Source organism: Oryza glaberrima, chromosome 1 (genome assembly GCF_000147395.1).
Source record: "Oryza glaberrima chromosome 1, OglaRS2, whole genome shotgun sequence".
Classification (NCBI taxonomy): domain Eukaryota; kingdom Viridiplantae; phylum Streptophyta; class Magnoliopsida; order Poales; family Poaceae; genus Oryza; species Oryza glaberrima.
In genome coordinates this window covers 24,262,319-24,282,344 of record NC_068326.1, presented here as the reverse complement: position 1 = coordinate 24,282,344, position 20,026 = coordinate 24,262,319, and the positions used below count along the sequence as shown (strand labels likewise).

Genomic DNA, 20,026 nt, shown 5'->3' with positions numbered 1-20,026 from the left:
CGGAAAACAGGACGGATCATTAGTACATAATTAACTGAGTATAAATTATTACAAATTTATTTGATTTTTATGAAAAACTTGTATATAGAAAATATCTAGTTAGAAGTATTGTTTAGAATGTACTAACTGAAAACAACTGAATTGTCGTCCCAAATTGTGAAAACAAACTCAACCTATTGTTTCTTTGCTATACACATGTTTTTCTTTTTTTTAAGTCATAAACCTGTTTTTTATCTATATATTTTGGGTTTATAAAATTAAGAATGTTGTTGTAAAGGTGATGCCCGTATATTAAAAAAAGAAGAGTCAACGCAAATTTTATGTATGATAAGGATGTCCCTTCGTTCATTGTGACATGTATTTTTTTTTGGCTTATAGCCTATGAATTACCACATATATGTTTTATAACAGTTTAAATATCGTGTTTTTTCCGATATTACTATTACTTATCATTATTTCTTAGAATATTTTTTGGAAACAACTTTCTAACTTTATAATATATAATTTGTTCATATGTATCCTCAAATAACTACTTGATCTTTCATCGTTCTAAAAACAAACAGATCCAACCAAATGATAGTCGATAATCGCTTAAATTGCTACTATCATTTTGATTCTGTTTTGGGAGCTTAAGATTTCGAGAAGCAGCTAATGAAAATCTAGAAAAGTTGGGAAATCCAACTTCTGACTTGGGAAATCCAACTTCTGACTTCTAGTTTACTTTCTGGATTTTACAATTACAGTTATCATAATCTAAGTGAAAATCTAGACGGTTGAGGAGTTTCTGACGGCTGTAGTTTATAGGAAAATCTTCTAACTGCCAGAACCTTCCAGCAAGTCCCTTCGTTTCGTCGCTTAAAAAATTCGGTTACAATTTCGTACAGAGTATCCGAAATTTACGGGACGGCCAGCCCCAAACATGGCAGCAGATGAACTCCAACTCCGCTCATCCGCTTCCGTGTCCCGCCCCCTTCACGTCCGCTGCAGCGGCAAGCCGGCAAACAACCACCCGGCCCAAATCCAAAGCCAAACAAAGGTCGGAAGTCCCCGACGCGCACCACACCACCAAACCCTCGAAAATCCAGAGCCCGTAAAACAGAAGAGAAAAAAAAAAAAACAAGGAAGAGAAAGAAAACCTTTTCATCCAAGGACCCCCTTCCCATTCCTCCACCCCACGAACCCCGTCGTCTCCAATCCCTCGCCGCCGCCTCCTCCTCCACCCCCCACCTCTCCGCTCCCTCCTACCAAAACCCTAGCCGCACCGCGCCGCACAGGCCCCGGCCCTCCCCTCCCCTCCCCCGCCGCCACGGCCGCCTAGATCCCCCCTCGGATCCCGCGGGCGCTAGGGTTTCCCGGGCTGCGCCTCGTCCCCGGCCTCACCCCGGCCTCGCGTACGGAAGTCGTCCGGGGCTAGGGTTCCGGATTTGGGGGGGAGCCCCGCCATGCCTCGGAGCTCGCGCCACAGGTCGTCGTCCCACCGGTCGCACAGGCGCGGCGGGTCGGTGGAGCGGTCGGAGTCCGAGGGCGATGAGGCGGGCGGCGGCGCCGGGGCGCGGGAGGAGGCCGCGGCGGCTAGGGTTTCGCGAGATCCCGAGCCGGAGAGGCGCCGCTCGTCGTCGGGGAAGGAGGTGGTGAGCTCGGGGAACGGGTACGCGGAGCACGGGAGGAAGAGGAAGGACAGGGTGGAGGAGATGGTCGTCGATGTGGTCAGTGACCGCTGGAACAGCGGCGTGTGCGAGGATCACTTGGTCGAGAAGAGGTCCAAGGGCGAGGTGTTTGGGCCTGTCGATGTGGACAAGCTACCTGAGAAGTCCAGGGGATCAGGGGATGAATCAAAGAGGTCGAGTAGGCGTATGGTGTCTATGGATGATAGGGCTGAGGAGGTTGTGTCCAAAAGTGATTCTGGGAAGCGCCGCTCCGACAAGGATTTGGGGAGGAGGGAGAGTAGTGGGCAGTATAGGGATGACAGAGATAGGGAGAGGGAGAGAGATAGGGAGAAGGAGAGAGATAGGGAAAAGGAGAAAGAATGGGAGAGACAGAAAGAGCGAGAAAGGGAAAGAGGCAGGGACAGAGAAAGGGATAGAGATCGGGAGAAGGATAGAGAGAGAGAACGGGAGCGGGACAAAGAACGGGATCGAGAACGTGACAGGGAGCGGGAGCGAGAGCGGGATAGGGAACGGGAGCGTGAGAGGCAAAAGGACCGAGAGAGGGAGAAGAAAGATTATGATTCCAAGCATGAGAGGTATGATGATGGCGGTGCTAAGAAGAATGGCTCCAAGGCAAGTAGGGGAGAGGAGGATGGTTACTCATACAAGAGAGATACAGAGATCAATGGTAAGGTCCTGGGCTCATATGTTCTCTTAAATGTTGATAAGGTTCCCGTGACCTGTGCAATGATATGTTCTATAGATTGCAGAACATTTTACTCAGCCTTGATACATTTAGACTTGTTTTGCTGGAATCACATCACCATTTTAATTTCACAATGAGTTGGCCCAACAAGCATTGCATGCTGTGGAACTCCACAAGTTTGTTATATTCCTATGTGCAGGTTTTTTCATAAATTTCTTTTTATACTGTTGATCTTATTGTACTTCGATACACTTGACTTGTTGGGTTAAGCAAATTGCTGAAAATGCATCCGTTTCAACCATAGAGATATAAATTTATAATAGCCCTATTATGAGTAGATGTACATATTGATTGCTGAACTGGCTAAATTTTCACAACCAATTCGTTGAATTCAACCCTGATTCTCATTTGATATAAGTCAGTAGCTGAGTACATAATTTTGAGGAAACATATTTCTTCTAATCTCGTCTAGTACTTCTAACAGTAGTAATCAATGTGTATGTACAGAATATATTTTGTGAATAGTGAAATTTGTGCTCAAAGTGCCAATTGTTGTTAGTATCCTGTTGTTCTCTTTGTTTCCTTTTATTATCTTCTGAAATTATATCCTTTGGAAACAGCATCTGCAACAAAAGAGAAGTACAATAACACCGAGAAGGACCTTGATAGACATAGCCGAAGAAAAGATGTTTCTGAAGATAAAGATAAGTGGCCTGCTGAAAATAGAGATGGTGATGATAGAAAAACACTTTCCAGATATGATCATAGTAAAGTTAGGAGCTCTAAGGAGCAAAGGTTTGATGATGATAAATATAAAGAAAAGTACAAGGATGATTATGAAAGGGATAAAAGACAGCAAGATGACAAGTGTCTGGATGAGCGGTTGACCCGTGATCATGAAAGTGATAGAGCTGATTATAAGAGTTCTAAAGACGGACACAGAACTTCCGAGAGCCACTACAGAAAGGATGTAATTCAAGAACCAGATCATTATGATGATTATGGTAGTAGGTACAAGGAAAGTAGAGGGAGAAAAAGGCCTCCTGAGGAAAATGATGACCAATATGATTTGAAGCCTCCAAGTGCACGGGAGCAACGTGGCAGTGCTGATAAGTCTTCTGGGAGTGGGCGACTTGATGCCCTGGTTGAGAGAATGAGGTCTGACCATAGACATCCAGAAAATGTCGATTCTAGTCCGAATAAAGTCCATCCAAGAAGTTCACCTGGCCCAAATACTTATCATGACAAAGATCAAAATTGGTAATGCTTCCTCATTATGTTTTGCATCAAAATATTTTATCTTACTTAATAGGCTTCAGCATTGCAGTTGTATCTTAACTTAGGTTACATATGTGAAAAAAAATCTAAATTTGTTTTAACTCGGCTTTGTCACATATCTTATCTTAGTGTTGTGCATATTGTTTTTCTCTTTGGCACTAGAACTTTATTGAGTAAGGAGGTTTGCTTTTTCCATGTAGATTTTACAGTCAGCAATGATAATATTTTTTTTCCATTCTTACTAATTGCATATGTAGGTATTGCAAATAGTGTGGGTCATACAAAATAATGACCAATAACATCTTCCTGTAAATAAATAGAGAGTGGTTCTGTCATTTGTTGGTCAGCTGGTATCTTTCCAAGTGTGAACTAACACATTTCTGTTTCTGATGACGCCACATGAGTATAGTTTTCTTGTCAAGTTCTCTGACTAAAGGTGTTTATTATAGCTTTTGAGGGTGAGAAATGGATATAATGATCTTCAATTCAAAAAGGATCTTATATGGGGTGAAATTGTTGAATGGGTTTTTAGGGGATCTCCTGTGAGGTATAGAGTTAATCTGTTTTCAGTTAAATTTGTTGGCCCTTTATTGAGTTAGCATTTATATTAGTCCAGAGAAAAAAATGTTGTATTGGTTTACTGCCACTCTGTTAGTGGGTGTGAGAGCTTGATATTTCTCATGTATATGTGGTCTGGTTATTCAGCTCATTTTACCTCTGCAGATCAACTTGACTAGGGAAAACTATCAGGAATCCTTTAATTTCATGATCCATGTTCTATATGTTGGTTTTATAATGAGAACTGTATTTTTTTCACTTTAAGTAATTTTTTGTTTAGATCATATTATCTGCATTTTTTACTTGATGCTCTACATCTTTTAATAATCGAACGGTTGATCACTTGGTGTTCAGGCACGGATCTAAATTGACAGATCATGCTAAGAGAGAAATACCATATGACGAGAGAAATATTCGACCAAGGACTTCTTCTGGGAGAGAACGGACACCTGCTTCTAGACTGCGTGATAGGGATGCAGACAACTGGCCTTCAGAAAGGCTGAAACAAAAGGATGATCTCCAGTCACGTGACATGCAATTGGAAATTTCGTCATCATTACAATATGATCGCACACCTAGGAAGGATGCACATCCTTCTCCAAAGCACTTATCTGAAAGATCTCCAACTGAACAAAGGTTTTCAGGAAGGCTCAGTGGTGGACGTAGTACTGATAATAAAGCAGAAAGAAGTGGCCTGACCAAATATAGAGATAGAGATGGTGATTCTGTAGAACGGTCAGTTCATCAGGACCGAACACCAGCTAAAGCTCCATACAGAGAACCAACACCTTCTAGTTCGTCCAGAGGTGGCCATTTTTCAGGCACTTCACCAAATCATCCACTGCCACCACCTCCAAGGCACAGAAGTGATGATTCTTCATTTCTGGGTTTGCATGATGATGATCGTAGGCCTCAAAGTGGAGACAGGAGGTTCCATCAGAAGAGGAATGATATGAGTTCTGGACGTGGGCATGGACATGCCTGGAACAATCCACCGAGCTGGCCTTCTCCAGTTGCAAATGGTTTTGTTCCCATGCAACATGGTGCGCCTGGATTTCACCCCCCTGTTCATCAGTTTTCTGCCCCACCAATGTTTAATCTCAGACCCCAAATGAAGTTGAACCAACCTGGAGTTTCATATCCTATGCATGAGTCAGTTGACAGGTTCTCGACCCACATGCGCCCATTTGGGTGGCCCAATCCTCTAGATGAATCATGCCCCCCTCACCTGCAAGTTTGGAATGGAGGCAGTGGCGTATTCGCCAGCGAACCCTATATGTATGGCAGGCAAGAGTGGGATCAGAACAGGCAACATAGTGTCAGCAGAGGGTGGGAGACAACTGGCGATGCATTGAAAGGACAAAATGAATTGCATGAGCGTGAACCTTCTGTTACTAAAAAGGAGCCTGATTGTTCAGCAACACCTGTTCCCGAGACTTCTACTGGGCAATACAATCTTAATTCTCGTATTGAACAGAAGGAGATGGATCAGACATTAGAGAAAAATGGAACGAAGGATGATCTGAAAAGCTCTTTTAGAAATACTGGAGGTTCTGGTGGGGCACCACTCATGACTTCTATGCCATCAAACAGTGGTACTGCAATTTTTTCTAAAAGTTATCTGTCCAAAATTAGTGTGTCACGGGATCTTGTTGAGTCGGAGCTGTACAAAAGGTGCATATCCTTGCTGGCAGACTTTGGTATTGCAAATACTCCTGAGGTTGTTGGGACTGGACTTGTGCAGGTATTGACCTGGTCATTTGATGTTAGTATCTGTTCAGCTGATCTGGTTTTCCTGTTTTCTGACGATATTTATTGCTCATTCCGCAGAACAATGGAAGCTTTGGGAAGATAAATAGAAAACTTGGAACCCCCAATCTGTTGGGTTCACATAACCTTAAAAACAAGAGTGATATCTTTCAGGCAAGTGTCAACTTATTCAATCTTTTTTTTGTCAAGTATTCATCGTGCAATACCCAAGCAGGAAATTCATTGCTTTGAGTTTCTCCTATTCTTACAACAATCCTGTGATCGTAGCAATTATTAACCTTTACATGAGAATGCTTGTTAAATTTCTGTTCTTTTTTTTCTTTCACAACAGAGAGCTTTGGCCCTTCACAAGAATCAGACAGCAAAGATTGTTTCTCCTACCCACTCGATTCTCGAGACTGACAGGAAGACATACTTACCAGAAGATAATCATGATGACACAGAAATGACTGACCATACTGTGCTGAAGGAATTGCTTGTCGATAACTCTGAACCACATCATGGTGCTGATACCATGGGGAAAGAGTTACCATTGAGACAGGAGCTAGCTGGTGGCATTGGCGTGACATCTCCAGCAAGTATAGAACCTGGTAATGTGGGGGCACCTCCAGTAATTATTGAACCTGATGTAGGCATGGAGGATGTGGCACCTCCAAAAATCGTAGAACCTGATGAAGGCATGGAGGATGCGGCACCTCCAAAAATTGTAGAACCTGATGAAGGCATGGAGGATGCGGCACCTCCAAAAATTGTAGAACCCGATCAAGGCATGGAGGAGGTGGCATCTCCAACAATCAAAGAACCTGATGAAGACATTGAGGTGATGCCTTTAGGAACTGCAGAACCTGGCAAAGGCATGGAGGAGGTGGCACCTGGAGGAATTTCAGAACCTGAGAAAGGTATGGAGAATTTGGTGCCTCCAGGAATTGCAGAACCTGTCAAAGATGGCATGGATGATGTGGCTGCTCCATCTGCAGGGCCTGCTGCCGGCCTTGGGGATGGTGTGCCAGAAGTTACTGTTGAACTAGCTGATAGCGCGCAGGAGAAACCTCCAGCCATGGGAGAATTGGGTGATGGCATGGAGGTTATGCCACCACCAGTCACAGAAACTAGCCTAGGCAAGGAGGATTCTCCTGCTGTTCCTAGTTCTCCTGAAGTTCAAGAGATCGTCTCCGGCATGCATGCAGGCATTGAGAAAGGTATGGAAGGAGAGACTGATAATTTAATTGATGATAACCCTGGGGATGGTGAGGTGAACGCATCTAGCCTTGAGCTGGATGTTGCAAGTGGCGCTGATGATTGTGAAGCCTTGGTGGAGAGTAGGGTAAATTTAAGTCGGATACCTAATTCCCCAGAAAGTACACATTGAAACTCCTTTCATTTCATTTTTAATTCCTTTCTCATTTTCTTTTGTCCGAGGGTGTTGCGCCTTCTGCCTAGAGTTATTTTGAGTTGCACCGTTCTTTTTGCCTCCCGTTGTTGCTCTAGAGTGTTTGCCGTGAGCTTCCATGCTGTCCGGAACTTGACGTGCACATGGAGTGTAGAATGCAGGAGCTGCAGATGGGGGGTATCTGTGTCATCAGCAGGCACTATTGCCATGCCCTTTCAGCAGTACTCCCATGTTTTTCTGCTCGCACGTGCTACGTTGCTAGTATCCGTAGGCATGAGCTTCATAATATATTAGAGAGAAATTTTGAAATGCTGTTATGGTGTTTTAAATTTTGTTGGATAAGATAGTTTAGTGCTAATGGTAGTGACAGAAAAGCAAGATTAGTTTTTCCGTTTTAATCTGGTTAAAGATATACCTTTCCCGTTAGACCTGCGGTAAGGTGATTGATTGAATTTCTTGGTTATGGTTTAAAATCACAGTCAATTTCTTTAGGGAAAATTATTTTTGAGATTTGATTAGACCAACTTATGTTCCAGCTATCAAGCATTTCAAATCTACTCGGTTGATCTTTTATAAAGATTAACTTAGGGTCATGATTTGTTGTAGTTAACCGATGACCTCGATAATAAGTAACTGGCCTGCAATAAAATGTTGAAACGGGAAATGACCTTGTTAATGTTTAAAGGAAATGAGAAACTTGACCACCAATAATATGATAACTGTTTAAGGGCATCCACAATATACCATAAGAATGGGATATAACATTGTTCATAGGACGTTAAATGTTAAAATTAACCATAATTTTATGACTCAACCTTATGAAATAAAATAATGAGATAAAACATACATGCACACTAGAGAGGTTGAGAATGACTTTAACATGGTAGGATCTATTTTAAAGTAGGACTTTTTTACATAGTTGTGGGATTCATCTTACCATCAGTTCTTGTCTTAAACATTTTGACCATAGACATAAGGTGTAGTGTTTTGTCCTATATCAAACGTCTTCAAATTTAATTAAGATCATAGAAAACCATAGCAACATCCTGCATTAAATACATATATTACTTCATAAAAATTGTTTGACGGTAGATGTAATGAAATTTATTTGATGATATAAATTTCCTATATGTTTTGGTTAAACTTAAAAAAATGATTTAGAAAAAAAACCAAAACATCTTAGTACTTACACATTTTGAAATAGAGGGAGTAGCAAGTTAGAGTGTCGCCGGACTGGAATAATGTGACAAATTTTAGAGCCAGACGTCGCTTTGGCCTTGTGGGGGAAATGGCTAGTGTACTCTGGATGGAATGGTATGCGGAGATGCTTGTTCAGGCTACCTCCAATCCATATTAAGACCGAGTTCTAAAAAGACTACTTCAAACTGCTACTTATTTTATTTTCATGAGTGTGTTTTCTAAAATATTAAACGTTGTATATTATATAAAAAAGTTACATAAGGAGTTTCTAAAGAAGTTAAATAAATATATTATTAAAGTTTATAATAATTAATACTTAATTAATCACCTTGTCTCATTTCGTTCGTCGATGAAACCAGCCCACCCTAAAGTTATTTTTGGATTTTTTTTTCAAAGTCAGGTCTGTTCAAATTTAATTCCACATTACTAATATTTTCATCACAAAATAGATTAACTATAAAAATGTATTTAACTATGGATTTAATGAAATTAATTTGATATTGTATATATATATATATAGGTTTTCCTATAAACTTAATCAAATTAGGATTTTGACTCAGAACATACTCTAAATGACTTACAGTGTGAAGCGAATAGGGTTTTATACAAACCTCACGTTGATAGAAGTTTGCAAACGGCATCAGCTTCACCATATCTAGCAAATGAACTCTGAGTATTACTTAAATTATGCATGAACGGAGAGATAGCAAGCCTTTCCGTGGATAATTTTGAAAGAACTTCTATGCCATGTAGTAAAACAGAATTTGTACAAATTATGCTGCTTGCACATGATATATCGTCCACTATAAGGAAACCACATACATACTGATACTGTCGGTAAGAAACGGGATTTTCTTTAGGCTTTTCGTTCAAAAAAAGCATATTCGTTCACATACCTGACAAGAGCCAAATAATTCTATTGAACAAACGGCAACTAAGAGAGTTGCCGTCTTTCAATAATTAGGAAAGATGGCTATTTGGACGGCTTAGGCTGTGGTCGTTATCTGGGGTTGGAAACTAATCTCTCCGATACGCAAAATGAAACGACTCATTAGCGTATGATTAATTAAATATTAGCTATTTATTTTTTAAAAAAATAATATAATTTTTTTAAAACAACTTTCATATACAATTTTTTTTGAAAAAAACATACCGTTTAACAATTTAGGATGCATGTGAGTTGGGAAAACTAGGAAATGTACTCCCACTTTTTTACGTCATCGTTACCGGGATTATCGTTACACGTGGATAACCGATTGGTAACTGACAAATTTCCAAGAAACCTCGTCAAATATCCATTTGAATTATCACTGGACTTTTGTTATTGCTACCCGTCGATAACGAAGAAGGGAAGCACCAGCGCTAATATTAACACAAAAGCACTACGCCACTACCTTCGCCACTACTTTCGCAGACATGATCGAAATGCTAAGTACACTAGAAAGCTAAGATGGGGGCAAAATTTTTTGCATTAGAAAAGAACGACTGTAATCGATAAATTAGTGCCATTTACAGGGATGGAAGCTCGCGCTTCTGAGCTATAGCTAAACTTATTTTCTAAATGCTATGTTAAAGAATGGGGAAGCAACAAAGAACAAGGTAAAGCATATACCACCAGCCAACCCAGAAAAAAGAAAGAAAGAAAGAAAGAACAGTAAACTAATGGCCAATTTGACATCTACAGTAAACTAATTCATGAATTTACGACAATTAGCCGTTTGGCAGAGGCAAGGAACTTTGCGATCATCAGCCTCGTCAGGGTCAAATAGGTAGTCATACCTAAATTTAGGAAGCAAACACATGGTTAGTCATTATGTACTTCCTTTCTGAGTTGCAGCTATGCTAAGATAAAGAAATAAGCTTTGTATTTTGCAACATACGTTAGCTCTTCGCCGGCAGAGACATTTTTCTTGGCGATTAGGACAATACGGCTCTCGTCATGCCCCACACTCATAATCCTTGCATAGCAGTTTGGCGTGCACTGCAATAAAACACGAAAACATCATATGCGCGTTTACTATTTCAGAAACTAGAGTGGGATTAGGGGGGTATATATAATCCTTACAGAATGATTAATCAAGCGTGCCACGTTTCCTTTATCTGTGGCATCAACGACTACTTCCTCGCTGATTTTGAAAAGCTGAGAATACAAAAGACAGCAATAAGATGCAATTAATATTAGGCGAATTATAAGATAGGAATACCATCATAAATTTCAAAATAAGAGTCTATCGTATGATTACTAATGCCATGTGTATCTTCTACATACATACGATAGCTGATTGAAAGCCACTTCCTCCATTTCGTATTATAAGACTTTCTAGCATTGCTCATATTTATATATATGTTAATGAATCTAGACTTATATGTGTGACTAGATTCATTAACATCTATATGAATGTGGATAATGCTAGAAAGTCTTATAACCTGAAACGGAGGGAGTATATCACATATGAAACTATTCAACCCTTTTGTAGAGCCTAATCCAGTCATACCCCCATAGTATTAGCTTGGATGATGAGAAAAAAATATCAGCAAACCAAGCTACCAGTAAATGCATCAAGTTCTTAGTCATGGCCATGAATTGTATGCTTATATATAGATGGTGATATTTCATAGAAACATTCGCACTCATCAAATACATCAGACCACCAATCAAGCAAAATGATATGGAAAATGACTTACATAACAATCTTTGCCTTGTACACGATATTGTTCTTCCCTTAAATCAGCAACACTTCGTCTGACCTGCTCACCTCTATACTCGAGCACCTGAATAAAAGGTAGAAACAGAACAACACCATTACAGTCGAGCCTGCCAACATTTAGGTGCCACATTCCTAAAAAGCATTTGCATGGCATACAATAGTTCTGTTTGTAAGTACCATTTCTCCTTCTTGAATGCCCCTACGAGCAAAAAGTCCCCATCTATGAATTCCTGACCTACCAAAGCATACTCTGGTATGCTCTGTTTTCTGAAAGAAACAATGAAAAAATTAAATACATATATTATTGATATAGAAGGTATAGAGATTAGTAAGGCACAAACCTGCAGATAGTGTAGACGCTCCTTAAAAGTAGAAAAGGACTCTGGATCCCTCTCTTCCTGCAGAGAAGTACAGACTTGTTTACAAGAAAGCTGACTTAAGGATTGACACAGTTATCTAATAAATCACAGAATTACCCTAGGTGGATTCAAACTGTCGATTTCATCCCATCGATGTTGACAGGATCCCCTTACACGGTGTGCAATTGCTCCCTCCCGAGATCTCTGCATGTCAATCAAGCCAACAGTTCCTAGTTACAGACCAACAGGCCCACATATACCATAACATAAAAAAAGCATCTTTATAAAACATCAGTACAAACAAAACTTAAGATCCTCATGTAATTGATGTTGGAATGCTGCTACAATGTAAGCATGCAACAACCAACAGTCAAGATCCTGGACTAGCGTTACTCATGATTGGACCAGGTCGCATCTTTGGGGACAAATCTCCTTTCATGAATGAAGCACAGGCAATATTTCATCTTCTAGTGCACCTACGCGTTACTCGCTCTATTTTGCATAGAAATAGCATAAAATAACAATAATGTCCTCTAAACTACAGCGTGGAACTTCTTTTGCAACAGTCACTTATGTTGGCATGCTAAAATGCTAGTTTTACGACTTCTTTTCTAGCAGGCATAAAGTTGCATCAAACCTCTTTCAACTAAAACATAAGGCATTTTTATTAAAATTTTAAATCATAATCTAATACAAGAGCAAACCTTTAGTTCTTTCTTAACATAAAACCGACATCTTGCTGCAGATAAGTTCTCTGAAATTTCAACTTCTGACACTGAATCCTTGGGAAGATCTTTCCTAATCAGCCTTGAAGCAGCTACAGTGCCATTGCTCTGAACAAGTTTTTTTGAAGAGATAGTTCCAGCAGGAGTTTGAATTATCAAAACATTGTCAGGATTAGGGGCCCTGCACAGAAATGTGGAGTCAGATACCTGCAAACTCTCCATAAGATGAAAAGAGCAAACTAAACTATGGATTCTAAACAAAGGCACCTTATTGTCAAGTGTTTGAATTATCAAAATTATTGATTCTAAGCAAACTAAATATGACGCAAAAATTGATGCGGAAAGCTAAATGCTTCACTACTGCATTCAGAAATAAAGCCATTACCGATGATGAGCACAATATGAAATCTTGTTTGTTGTCTGTTTGCCGTTTTTTTCCAAGCAGCGTATCTGTATCCATGAAAAACAGAGTATGTAAAGACTGAGAAGAATAAAAGATGCAAGCAAAATTGAAGTACAAACTCCAACACACTCATCAACATAAAAGTAATCAGCTGGTTATAGTTAATGTTAGTGTACCTCCATCCTATAGCCTGCCCTTGATGCACAGATGGCATGGTAATAAGTTGAGCACCTGTAGCACTGTGTACACGAACCATGTATTTGCCTACAAATGACACACATCTGGAGCAATGGATGAGAATAAGCATAATTAGAGTTTTGTAGTTCAACTTCAATATACAAGACATTTTAATATTGTTCAAGATTAATCTTCTTAAGACACTTAATATATCATCCAATTATACTACCTTCATGAATAGCAAAGGCGTAATATTCAATATCCCAATAGCAGGTTCCATCAGCTCATCACTAGCAAAAGCAACTTGTGGCTGAAACCATGCACATGTCACATGTACCCACAAGTTATCAACATTTGTTGGCTTCAGTGCACCACCTAAAAAGTACAGAAGTCACAAAAAACCAGGTTAGTGAATAGTGATTAACAGCTACTCAAATATAAATATATTTTTATTAGAAATATATTTTTATTAGATAAAAAGAAAGCTGAGTCGACAAACTCATTCTAGTCTGGTGTGATTCAATATTAGGTAAATCTAAATATTCATGCTACTAGTTGAGAAGGGAAGAACAAACAAACTGAACAGTGAACTTGTATATAAACATAATGTCACTAATGTTGTTCAGCTTAACGGACTAAGGCTTGTAACACAAAGCTGTATACACAATTATTATTATCTGTTCACTGCTCTTAATGAAGGGCAGGCTTATGGAATACTTTTGAAACATATATGTCAGTGGTATATACCTTTTACAGGGCAAAGACAACACTCCCTTTTTTGATCAGGTGTTTCACAAGCCCTACAAACCCATGAGGTGAAGTCTTGCTTTCCCCTCACGCCATAGCATTCCTGATGAACTGCTATCTGGCATCTGAACGTGAATATTGTTAGTCAAGTTCAGAGTTTGTTCTGTATTTCAAAATGATTTCACAGTTAAGAAAAACATTTCTCGTAACAAAAACTTAACTACCTGTTACAGATTACAATTTTGTTGTAATCCCAGTCTTCAACCCATCTACAGACTGCACATCTTTCTGTTGTCCATTTTACATTTACAGTATCATATGGTTCTGTAAAATGTAAATAAATTTTAACTCCATCAATCCAATTCCCTTGTGAGAAGGATCATTCAATACTACAGGCAACTTGGAAGATCTAAATTGAAGTTGAGTTACCACTTAGCAAATCAAGAAGCTTTTGTTTCTTCATTTTCTGAGAGGAGCGCTTTGCAGGATTTGTGGAACATGAACTTGATTGATGTTGCTCTATCTGTAAATGAGAGTGTTTCACAATTATGCACAAGCAAACATAAGTACAAAACAATGAAGGCCTACAAAGCATATGTTAAAAACACTATTAAGAGCACTATGTTGAGGGTACTGAACGCACCCATTTTCCAAACGGCATAAGCGTGTCCTTGATTTTAATACTTGACTTCCAGTTTTTACTTCTGCAGCCAGCATGCCGTTCCCATTCATTGAACAAAAATTTTTGTCCCTTGCAAGGACCACAATGGCAAGAAATTCTGCAAAAAAAGGTTTTACAAATGACATAAGTAGAATCAAATATACAAGAAATGAACGCCAGAATTACATCATGGGATAAATGCAATAATACAAACGGATGAACATGAGTAAGTACAGTAAGATGGGTAAGCAAAAAAAGGAAGGGATAAATCATGTAACTAATAGACCATTAACAAAAGAAGAGATGGTGCTGCATGCATGCCATAAATGATAAAATATATACAGTTAACATAAATTGGTGCTTACAGTTCAAGATCTCGTAGGTAAGTTCCTTCCATGCCAAAACAGATAACTGCAACTTTGTCAGGCTTGCTACTTTTCTGTGTGGAATTGTCAGTTCTGTTTCACAAATGAATTATAGATATCACTCTTGAGTCAATAAATAGAACCTTTCAATACAGAAATGCCACAAAATAATAGTACTAGACTTGTGCCCCACCTATGTTCATAAGATTTTGTCTTCTTGCTGGACAGATTTGAGTTCTGTTTAACTCTACAATAAGGGCAGAAATAACTGTTGTCTCGTAGATCCTATAGCATTAAATCATGAGCATGTTAGATATTCACCTAATAAAGCACTGATGATGCATTTGCTTTTTAATTATGAGAAAAGCATAACCTTGAGGTTGCTGCACTTTTTGTCACATTCTGCATGAACCCAACTTTCACAGCCATGACAACAAACCTGAGTAAGCACTTTCATCATCAGATTTGCAGGGTTGGAAACAAGGAGATAAATCTATTGCTTTAATAAGTGCATACTATCTTACCCATCTTCCTCCACATTTATGTTGCCAGCTTTTCAAACATACACCACAATACTCTTTGGACCGCAGTATCTGCAGGTACAGAAAGTAGAGTAAGGACTACATTATCCATGTTAACTGTTTATCATTACCACCATAACATAAGCAATCAAGTAGTTTTGCCATATGTACCTTAGCACACTGTCTGCAAGCAAGTTGTTCCATTACATACACCATCATGCTTGGGTCTTTATTTGGAAAGCAATTTCCACAACTCTCACATTGAAGTGCTCTTTTGTAACGCTGTGTACAATGTATGAAAAAACATAATTAGTTCAACAAGTAATGCATGACTCAGCACTTCAAATGCAATATTTTGACAGAAATACTGAAGTTCCACGTTAATCTTGAGTCAATTAAACATTGGTATTCCACTTTACAGAAAAATCCTGGATATAATCATTCTGTTCGTTTGCACAATAACTTTATGAGCTAGTGCTTATTTGTTACAATATTTCACTGTGTTACTTTACTTTTCAGGTTTGAGAAATCATTCTAATCCAGGCTGAGCTACATCATAAAACCCCTATTCAGCCAGTGTTACACCATAAACTTTTTCATCAAATTTGATAATCAAGTTAAACACAATATAAGATTGGACGTATAAAATTGGTTGATGGTTGAAATTAAATGTGCACACGCATTTACATAGATGTACATTAACTAGCAAAATCTATCAGCTTGCCTTAATTTGAGACTGGCACTCCAGCTCATTTGAGCCAGTCACTTCTTCTAAATCAGCTGGAAAAGATTGGCACACTGCAGGCTGTCCTGTTGTGTTGCCATCCATTGGAACTTCGAAGAATCCCTGATCAGCCAAAAATGCCTCTTCTAATGCCCTCTGGAAATCACCAGGTTTGCAACTGCTTAGTTCTGTCTGCCCTTGAAATCTGAAACAGGATATGAAATGGAAATATGCTATTTATTAGTACACACGCAGAGGCACTATCTGCCGTACCGCACATTTACTCCCATTTTTACCACTAAAAATGCCTTTCCTAAAATGTTTTTACTTTTCAAGAAACACTATATTTGTTATAGGCATAATTCATGCCAATCGTATAAGTAATTATTACTTACCGGTCCATGTAGTCCACAAATGGAAATATCCCTCCTTGCCTCACCCAGATGAACTTCTGCAACCCGCCATATTGTCAAATCATTATTCAGAATAACCTCTTAACAGAGAAAATAGGCGCCAATTCAAACCAGAACATAATAGTCATTATATGTACCTTCTCATCACCGAATTCTGCAGCCCAGCCGAACAGCATCACACAAAGCACAGCACCGCTGCGTGGCTGTGGTGGCAATGCCTGGGCAGCAGCTGGCTGTGCTGGATCGACCACCACCCCCGGCCACACCGGCTGCCGCTTCCCGAGCCTTGCCCACACAATGTCGCCATACACAAAATCATTCCTCCAGTAAGATAGCTCTTCCTCCTCCTCCTCCTCCTCTTCCTCTTCCTCCTCCGCCTCCTCGTCCTCGTCCTCGTCCTCGTCCTCGTCCTCGTCATCGTCATCGTAATCGTATTGCCTTTTCATCAGTCCCTTTCTATGGTAATAGCTGTATGGTTCACCGTGTACAGAAGTGACCGTGCTGAGGGACATGGAGTACTTCCTGGAGGCAACAAAGTTGTGGCCTTCCTCATAATCATCATCGCCATTTTCATCTAACTCTGACATTGTTAGACTCCTATCAGCAATTGCACCTTTGCGATATAACACCTCGCTTTTGGGCACTAGCTGCACAGCCTTGGCCGGAACAGGTGGCTTCGCCGGCTTATCCTTCTTCCAGGGGTCGATGAGCACCGAGTCGTTGAACCGCGAGGGCAGCACCTGGGCCCTCCCGCGCGACGTGCGCACCACCGGCGGTCGAGACGCCGCCGCGGCGGCGGCTGCTGCCCGCGAGGCAGCGGCCGGGGACGCGACCTCGGCCTCCTCGCACCAGCGGAACCCGAAGGCGGCGTAGGGGATGCCGGCGACCGGCACGTCACCGAGCAGCTCCACGGGGAAGAACTCGTCGCCCCTCCGCCTCTTGGGCCGCCGCTCGCCGCCGTCCCCATCGTCCTCCCCGACCCCGGCGCCGCCCCCGGCATTGCACCGCCTCAGCGAGAGGATCTCCGACCGCTGGCTCCGCTTAAAGATCATCCCTCACCAACCCCCCCAATCCCCCACGCCGCCCGATTCCGACCGCGGGGATCGCACGGCGCGCCCTCTCCCTGCGAATTCAGCGAAAGAACTCCCCCCGCAAGAACAAACCCTAACCCTACCTTCGCCGCGCGCGGCGTGCTCGGGGGAATTGGGGAATTCGCCTCTCCCCCTCCTCCCCCCACCTCGCGGATGGCGGCGGCGCAGCGGAGGCGATGGGAGCACGGAAGATGCAAACCTGGATGGATGTGGATTGGGAAGAGGAAATCGGCTTCGCTTGGATTTCCCGATTTTTTTTTGTTGTGTTCTTTGTGTGTTCTAATGGGTTTCCAAGTCGTAGGGGGGGCGAAAGAAGAAGAGGAGCACGCACGAGCACGACTCGGTGGTAAAAAAAAAAAACGCGATTTTTTTCCCCTTGGAGCCTTCGTGCAGCTGAGGGGTTGAGGCGGAGAGGAGGAGGGGGAGCAGCAGATACGGCCGCCTAGGAAGGTGGGTGCCGTGGTGGATAGGGGGGGTGTTACAATTACATGGAAGAAGAAGTCGTCGTCGTCGTCCTCGTCGTCTTCGTGGGGGTTGCCGTTTAGATTTTGTTGCTGCTCGTGGCCGTCGCCCATGGAGGTGGTGGAGGAGTTGTGAACTGGTGCTGATGGATGGGTACGAGTTTGGAGGTTGCATTTTTTGGCGTCGTGGCAAGCCAAGCTAACGCGCAAGAGTTGTGATTTTTTTTTGTTTTTTTTCGGTTTTTGGGATTTGGGGTCTGTGCTATGGGCTCGGTTTGTGGATTTGTGAATTTGTGATCCTGTGCAGCTGGGAGTTCGATTTTGTGGAGATGGCATGATTTAGAGAAATTTGGGCGTAGGGTTTGGAGTGCTTGGAGAGAGATGGAGGTGGCCATGAACAAGTTGTTTGTGATGTGCATGTGCAGCAGCGCACGCGAGTTGGTTGGGGTGATGTGTACTGATGCTGGTTGGGAGGGGGGAGAGAGCCTGGGCTGGGAGGGGCTCCGCTCCGATTTGGTAAGTTAAGCTGCTACTCTGCTACTGCTGCTGATGTATCGGTGATGGGATTATGGACGGACGATGATTCCGACGGCTCGACGGGAGCAGGAGGCCGCCTGGTCACGGCGGATTTTCCCCCCTTCTTGTTGTTTCGTGTTCGAGGCTTTGGTCCCGAGTCCCGACGGTGGTGGTGCTTCGCGTAGGCCTTTGTAGCCTTTGTGGGATTGGGAGCCATGGAAATTTTTGTTCATGGATTTCTCAGCTTGGTCGATCTCCTCGGCACGTAAATAAATTTAGTCGTGCAGGGGGTGATTCGGGGTGAAGGGGCAGGCAGGCTGTAGATCCCGTCCGAGGCACCATCTCATGGAAGCGTAGATGCAGCAAGACGAAAGTGTCAATTTGAGCTATGTGCCTATGTCTATCCAAAGCAAGACGAAGGAATGGTTCCAGTTTTTTTTTCCTCTCCGTCGGGTAGGTTACCCGTCTTCGTGCTCGAATCTACGTGCGCATGTCTTAGCCGGAGAGGTGAGCGAGAGAAGAGAAGCCGATCCCCTCCCCTTCCCCGCCGTGCATTCGTGCCGGCCCCGTCGGATTCCGGCGCCCTCTCCGGCCACTACTCCGCCGGAGCTCGGCGACCGCCGCTCGGCGAGCCACCCAGCGTGGCATCGTCGACACGTACAGGATTTGCACGATCCTCCCAGTTCTCCCCCGTGGAGCAATTCGGTGGCTGGTGCGGTGAATCGGCCTCGTCAGGTGGTTCCGACGACGAGTCGTACGGAGCCAAGGAAGATTCGCTCCTGCGGCAGTGTGATTCTCACGGGTCATGTGCGAGTTTGGGTGGCTCGCCCAACGCCCCAACTCACGGGCTCTGCGTCTCGGGGTCGTGGCGAGAAATGATGGCGATGCCTCTGTAAATTTTGTGTTTGGGTTTTTCGTTTCGTTGGAGTTTTGGTCTGTTGTCTTCGCTGGGTTCCGGATTCTGTTTTCTTTTGCCTTTTCTCGCAACGCTGGGCGATATGTGCTTGGGAGTTTGATTTTTTAAAGAAATTTTTTTTGATGCACAACTACTCCTACCTGCGTTTGTGCTGGATGAGACAGAGATGAGATGGAGGTGGCTTCCATGAACAAGTTTTGTGCAGTGCAGATATGGTGTTAGTGCCTTGGTGAGGATGGTGTTGTCACGAGTAATTAAGGTGGGGTGATGCACTGCTGCGAACTGCAGTATCCAGAGGAGTTTTTCATTAATCTGGGGAATTCAGCTGCTGCTGATGTTGTCTCGATGGGGGGGAGAACGACGGACGCTGATTTTCGCCACCTCGATGGAAGCAGCCGGAGCTCACGACGAATTTTTCTCTCTGTTTTCTTGTTCTTGATCCTGACTGGCTGACTGCACTAGCAAAGGACCCATTCGACATTGGAAAGGATCTATTAGTCTTCTCTCTTTCTCTTTTGTTTATTACGCCACTTTAATTGCAGACTCGCAGTCAACCATTCATGGTTGATTACTGATTGTCCGGCCACAAATCCGGCGGCGAGCGAGAGAGGCGTTCCACCGTTGCGTGCGTATCTGTGTCGTCCCCGGCCGCGATTCCGCCGGGCGCTGGCCCCGTCTCACGACACGTTCG

At 42.3% G+C, this 20,026-nt stretch overlaps 2 protein-coding genes across 3 annotated transcripts; one reads left to right on the top strand and one right to left on the bottom strand.

The window, feature by feature from the left end:
- Positions 1–1,081: 1,081 nt before the first annotated feature.
- On the top strand, positions 1,082–7,657 carry LOC127773001 (uncharacterized). 2 transcript variants are annotated; one of them, XM_052299020.1, is made up of 6 exons: positions 1,082–2,334; positions 2,973–3,612; positions 4,543–5,932; positions 6,019–6,111; positions 6,290–6,857; positions 6,936–7,657. In XM_052299020.1, the coding sequence occupies exons 1-6, from the start codon at positions 1,443–1,445 to the stop codon at positions 7,325–7,327; spliced, it is 3,975 nt and encodes a 1,324-aa protein (XP_052154980.1). In that variant the 5' UTR covers positions 1,082–1,442; the 3' UTR covers positions 7,328–7,657. The 2 variants fall into 2 exon arrangements, with proteins under 2 accessions (XP_052154980.1, XP_052154972.1); XM_052299012.1 differs by having other exon boundaries at positions 1,084–2,334; positions 6,290–7,657.
- A 2,344-nt stretch (positions 7,658–10,001) lies between these two features.
- LOC127780850 (histone-lysine N-methyltransferase ATX4-like) lies at positions 10,002–18,558 on the bottom strand. Its single transcript, XM_052307827.1, has 23 exons — positions 16,489–18,558; positions 16,334–16,389; positions 15,939–16,143; positions 15,386–15,496; positions 15,218–15,286; positions 15,067–15,132; positions 14,887–14,978; positions 14,694–14,786; positions 14,311–14,446; positions 14,097–14,190; positions 13,892–13,991; positions 13,668–13,792; positions 13,150–13,295; positions 12,920–13,024; positions 12,726–12,790; positions 12,320–12,521; positions 11,733–11,819; positions 11,598–11,654; positions 11,434–11,523; positions 11,234–11,320; positions 10,614–10,688; positions 10,429–10,529; positions 10,002–10,327 (listed from the first exon to the last, which is right to left on the bottom strand). Exons 1-23 carry the CDS (start codon positions 17,401–17,403, stop codon positions 10,237–10,239), a joined length of 3,168 nt encoding a protein of 1,055 aa, XP_052163787.1. The 5' UTR covers positions 17,404–18,558; the 3' UTR covers positions 10,002–10,236.
- Positions 18,559–20,026: the final 1,468 nt, after the last annotated feature.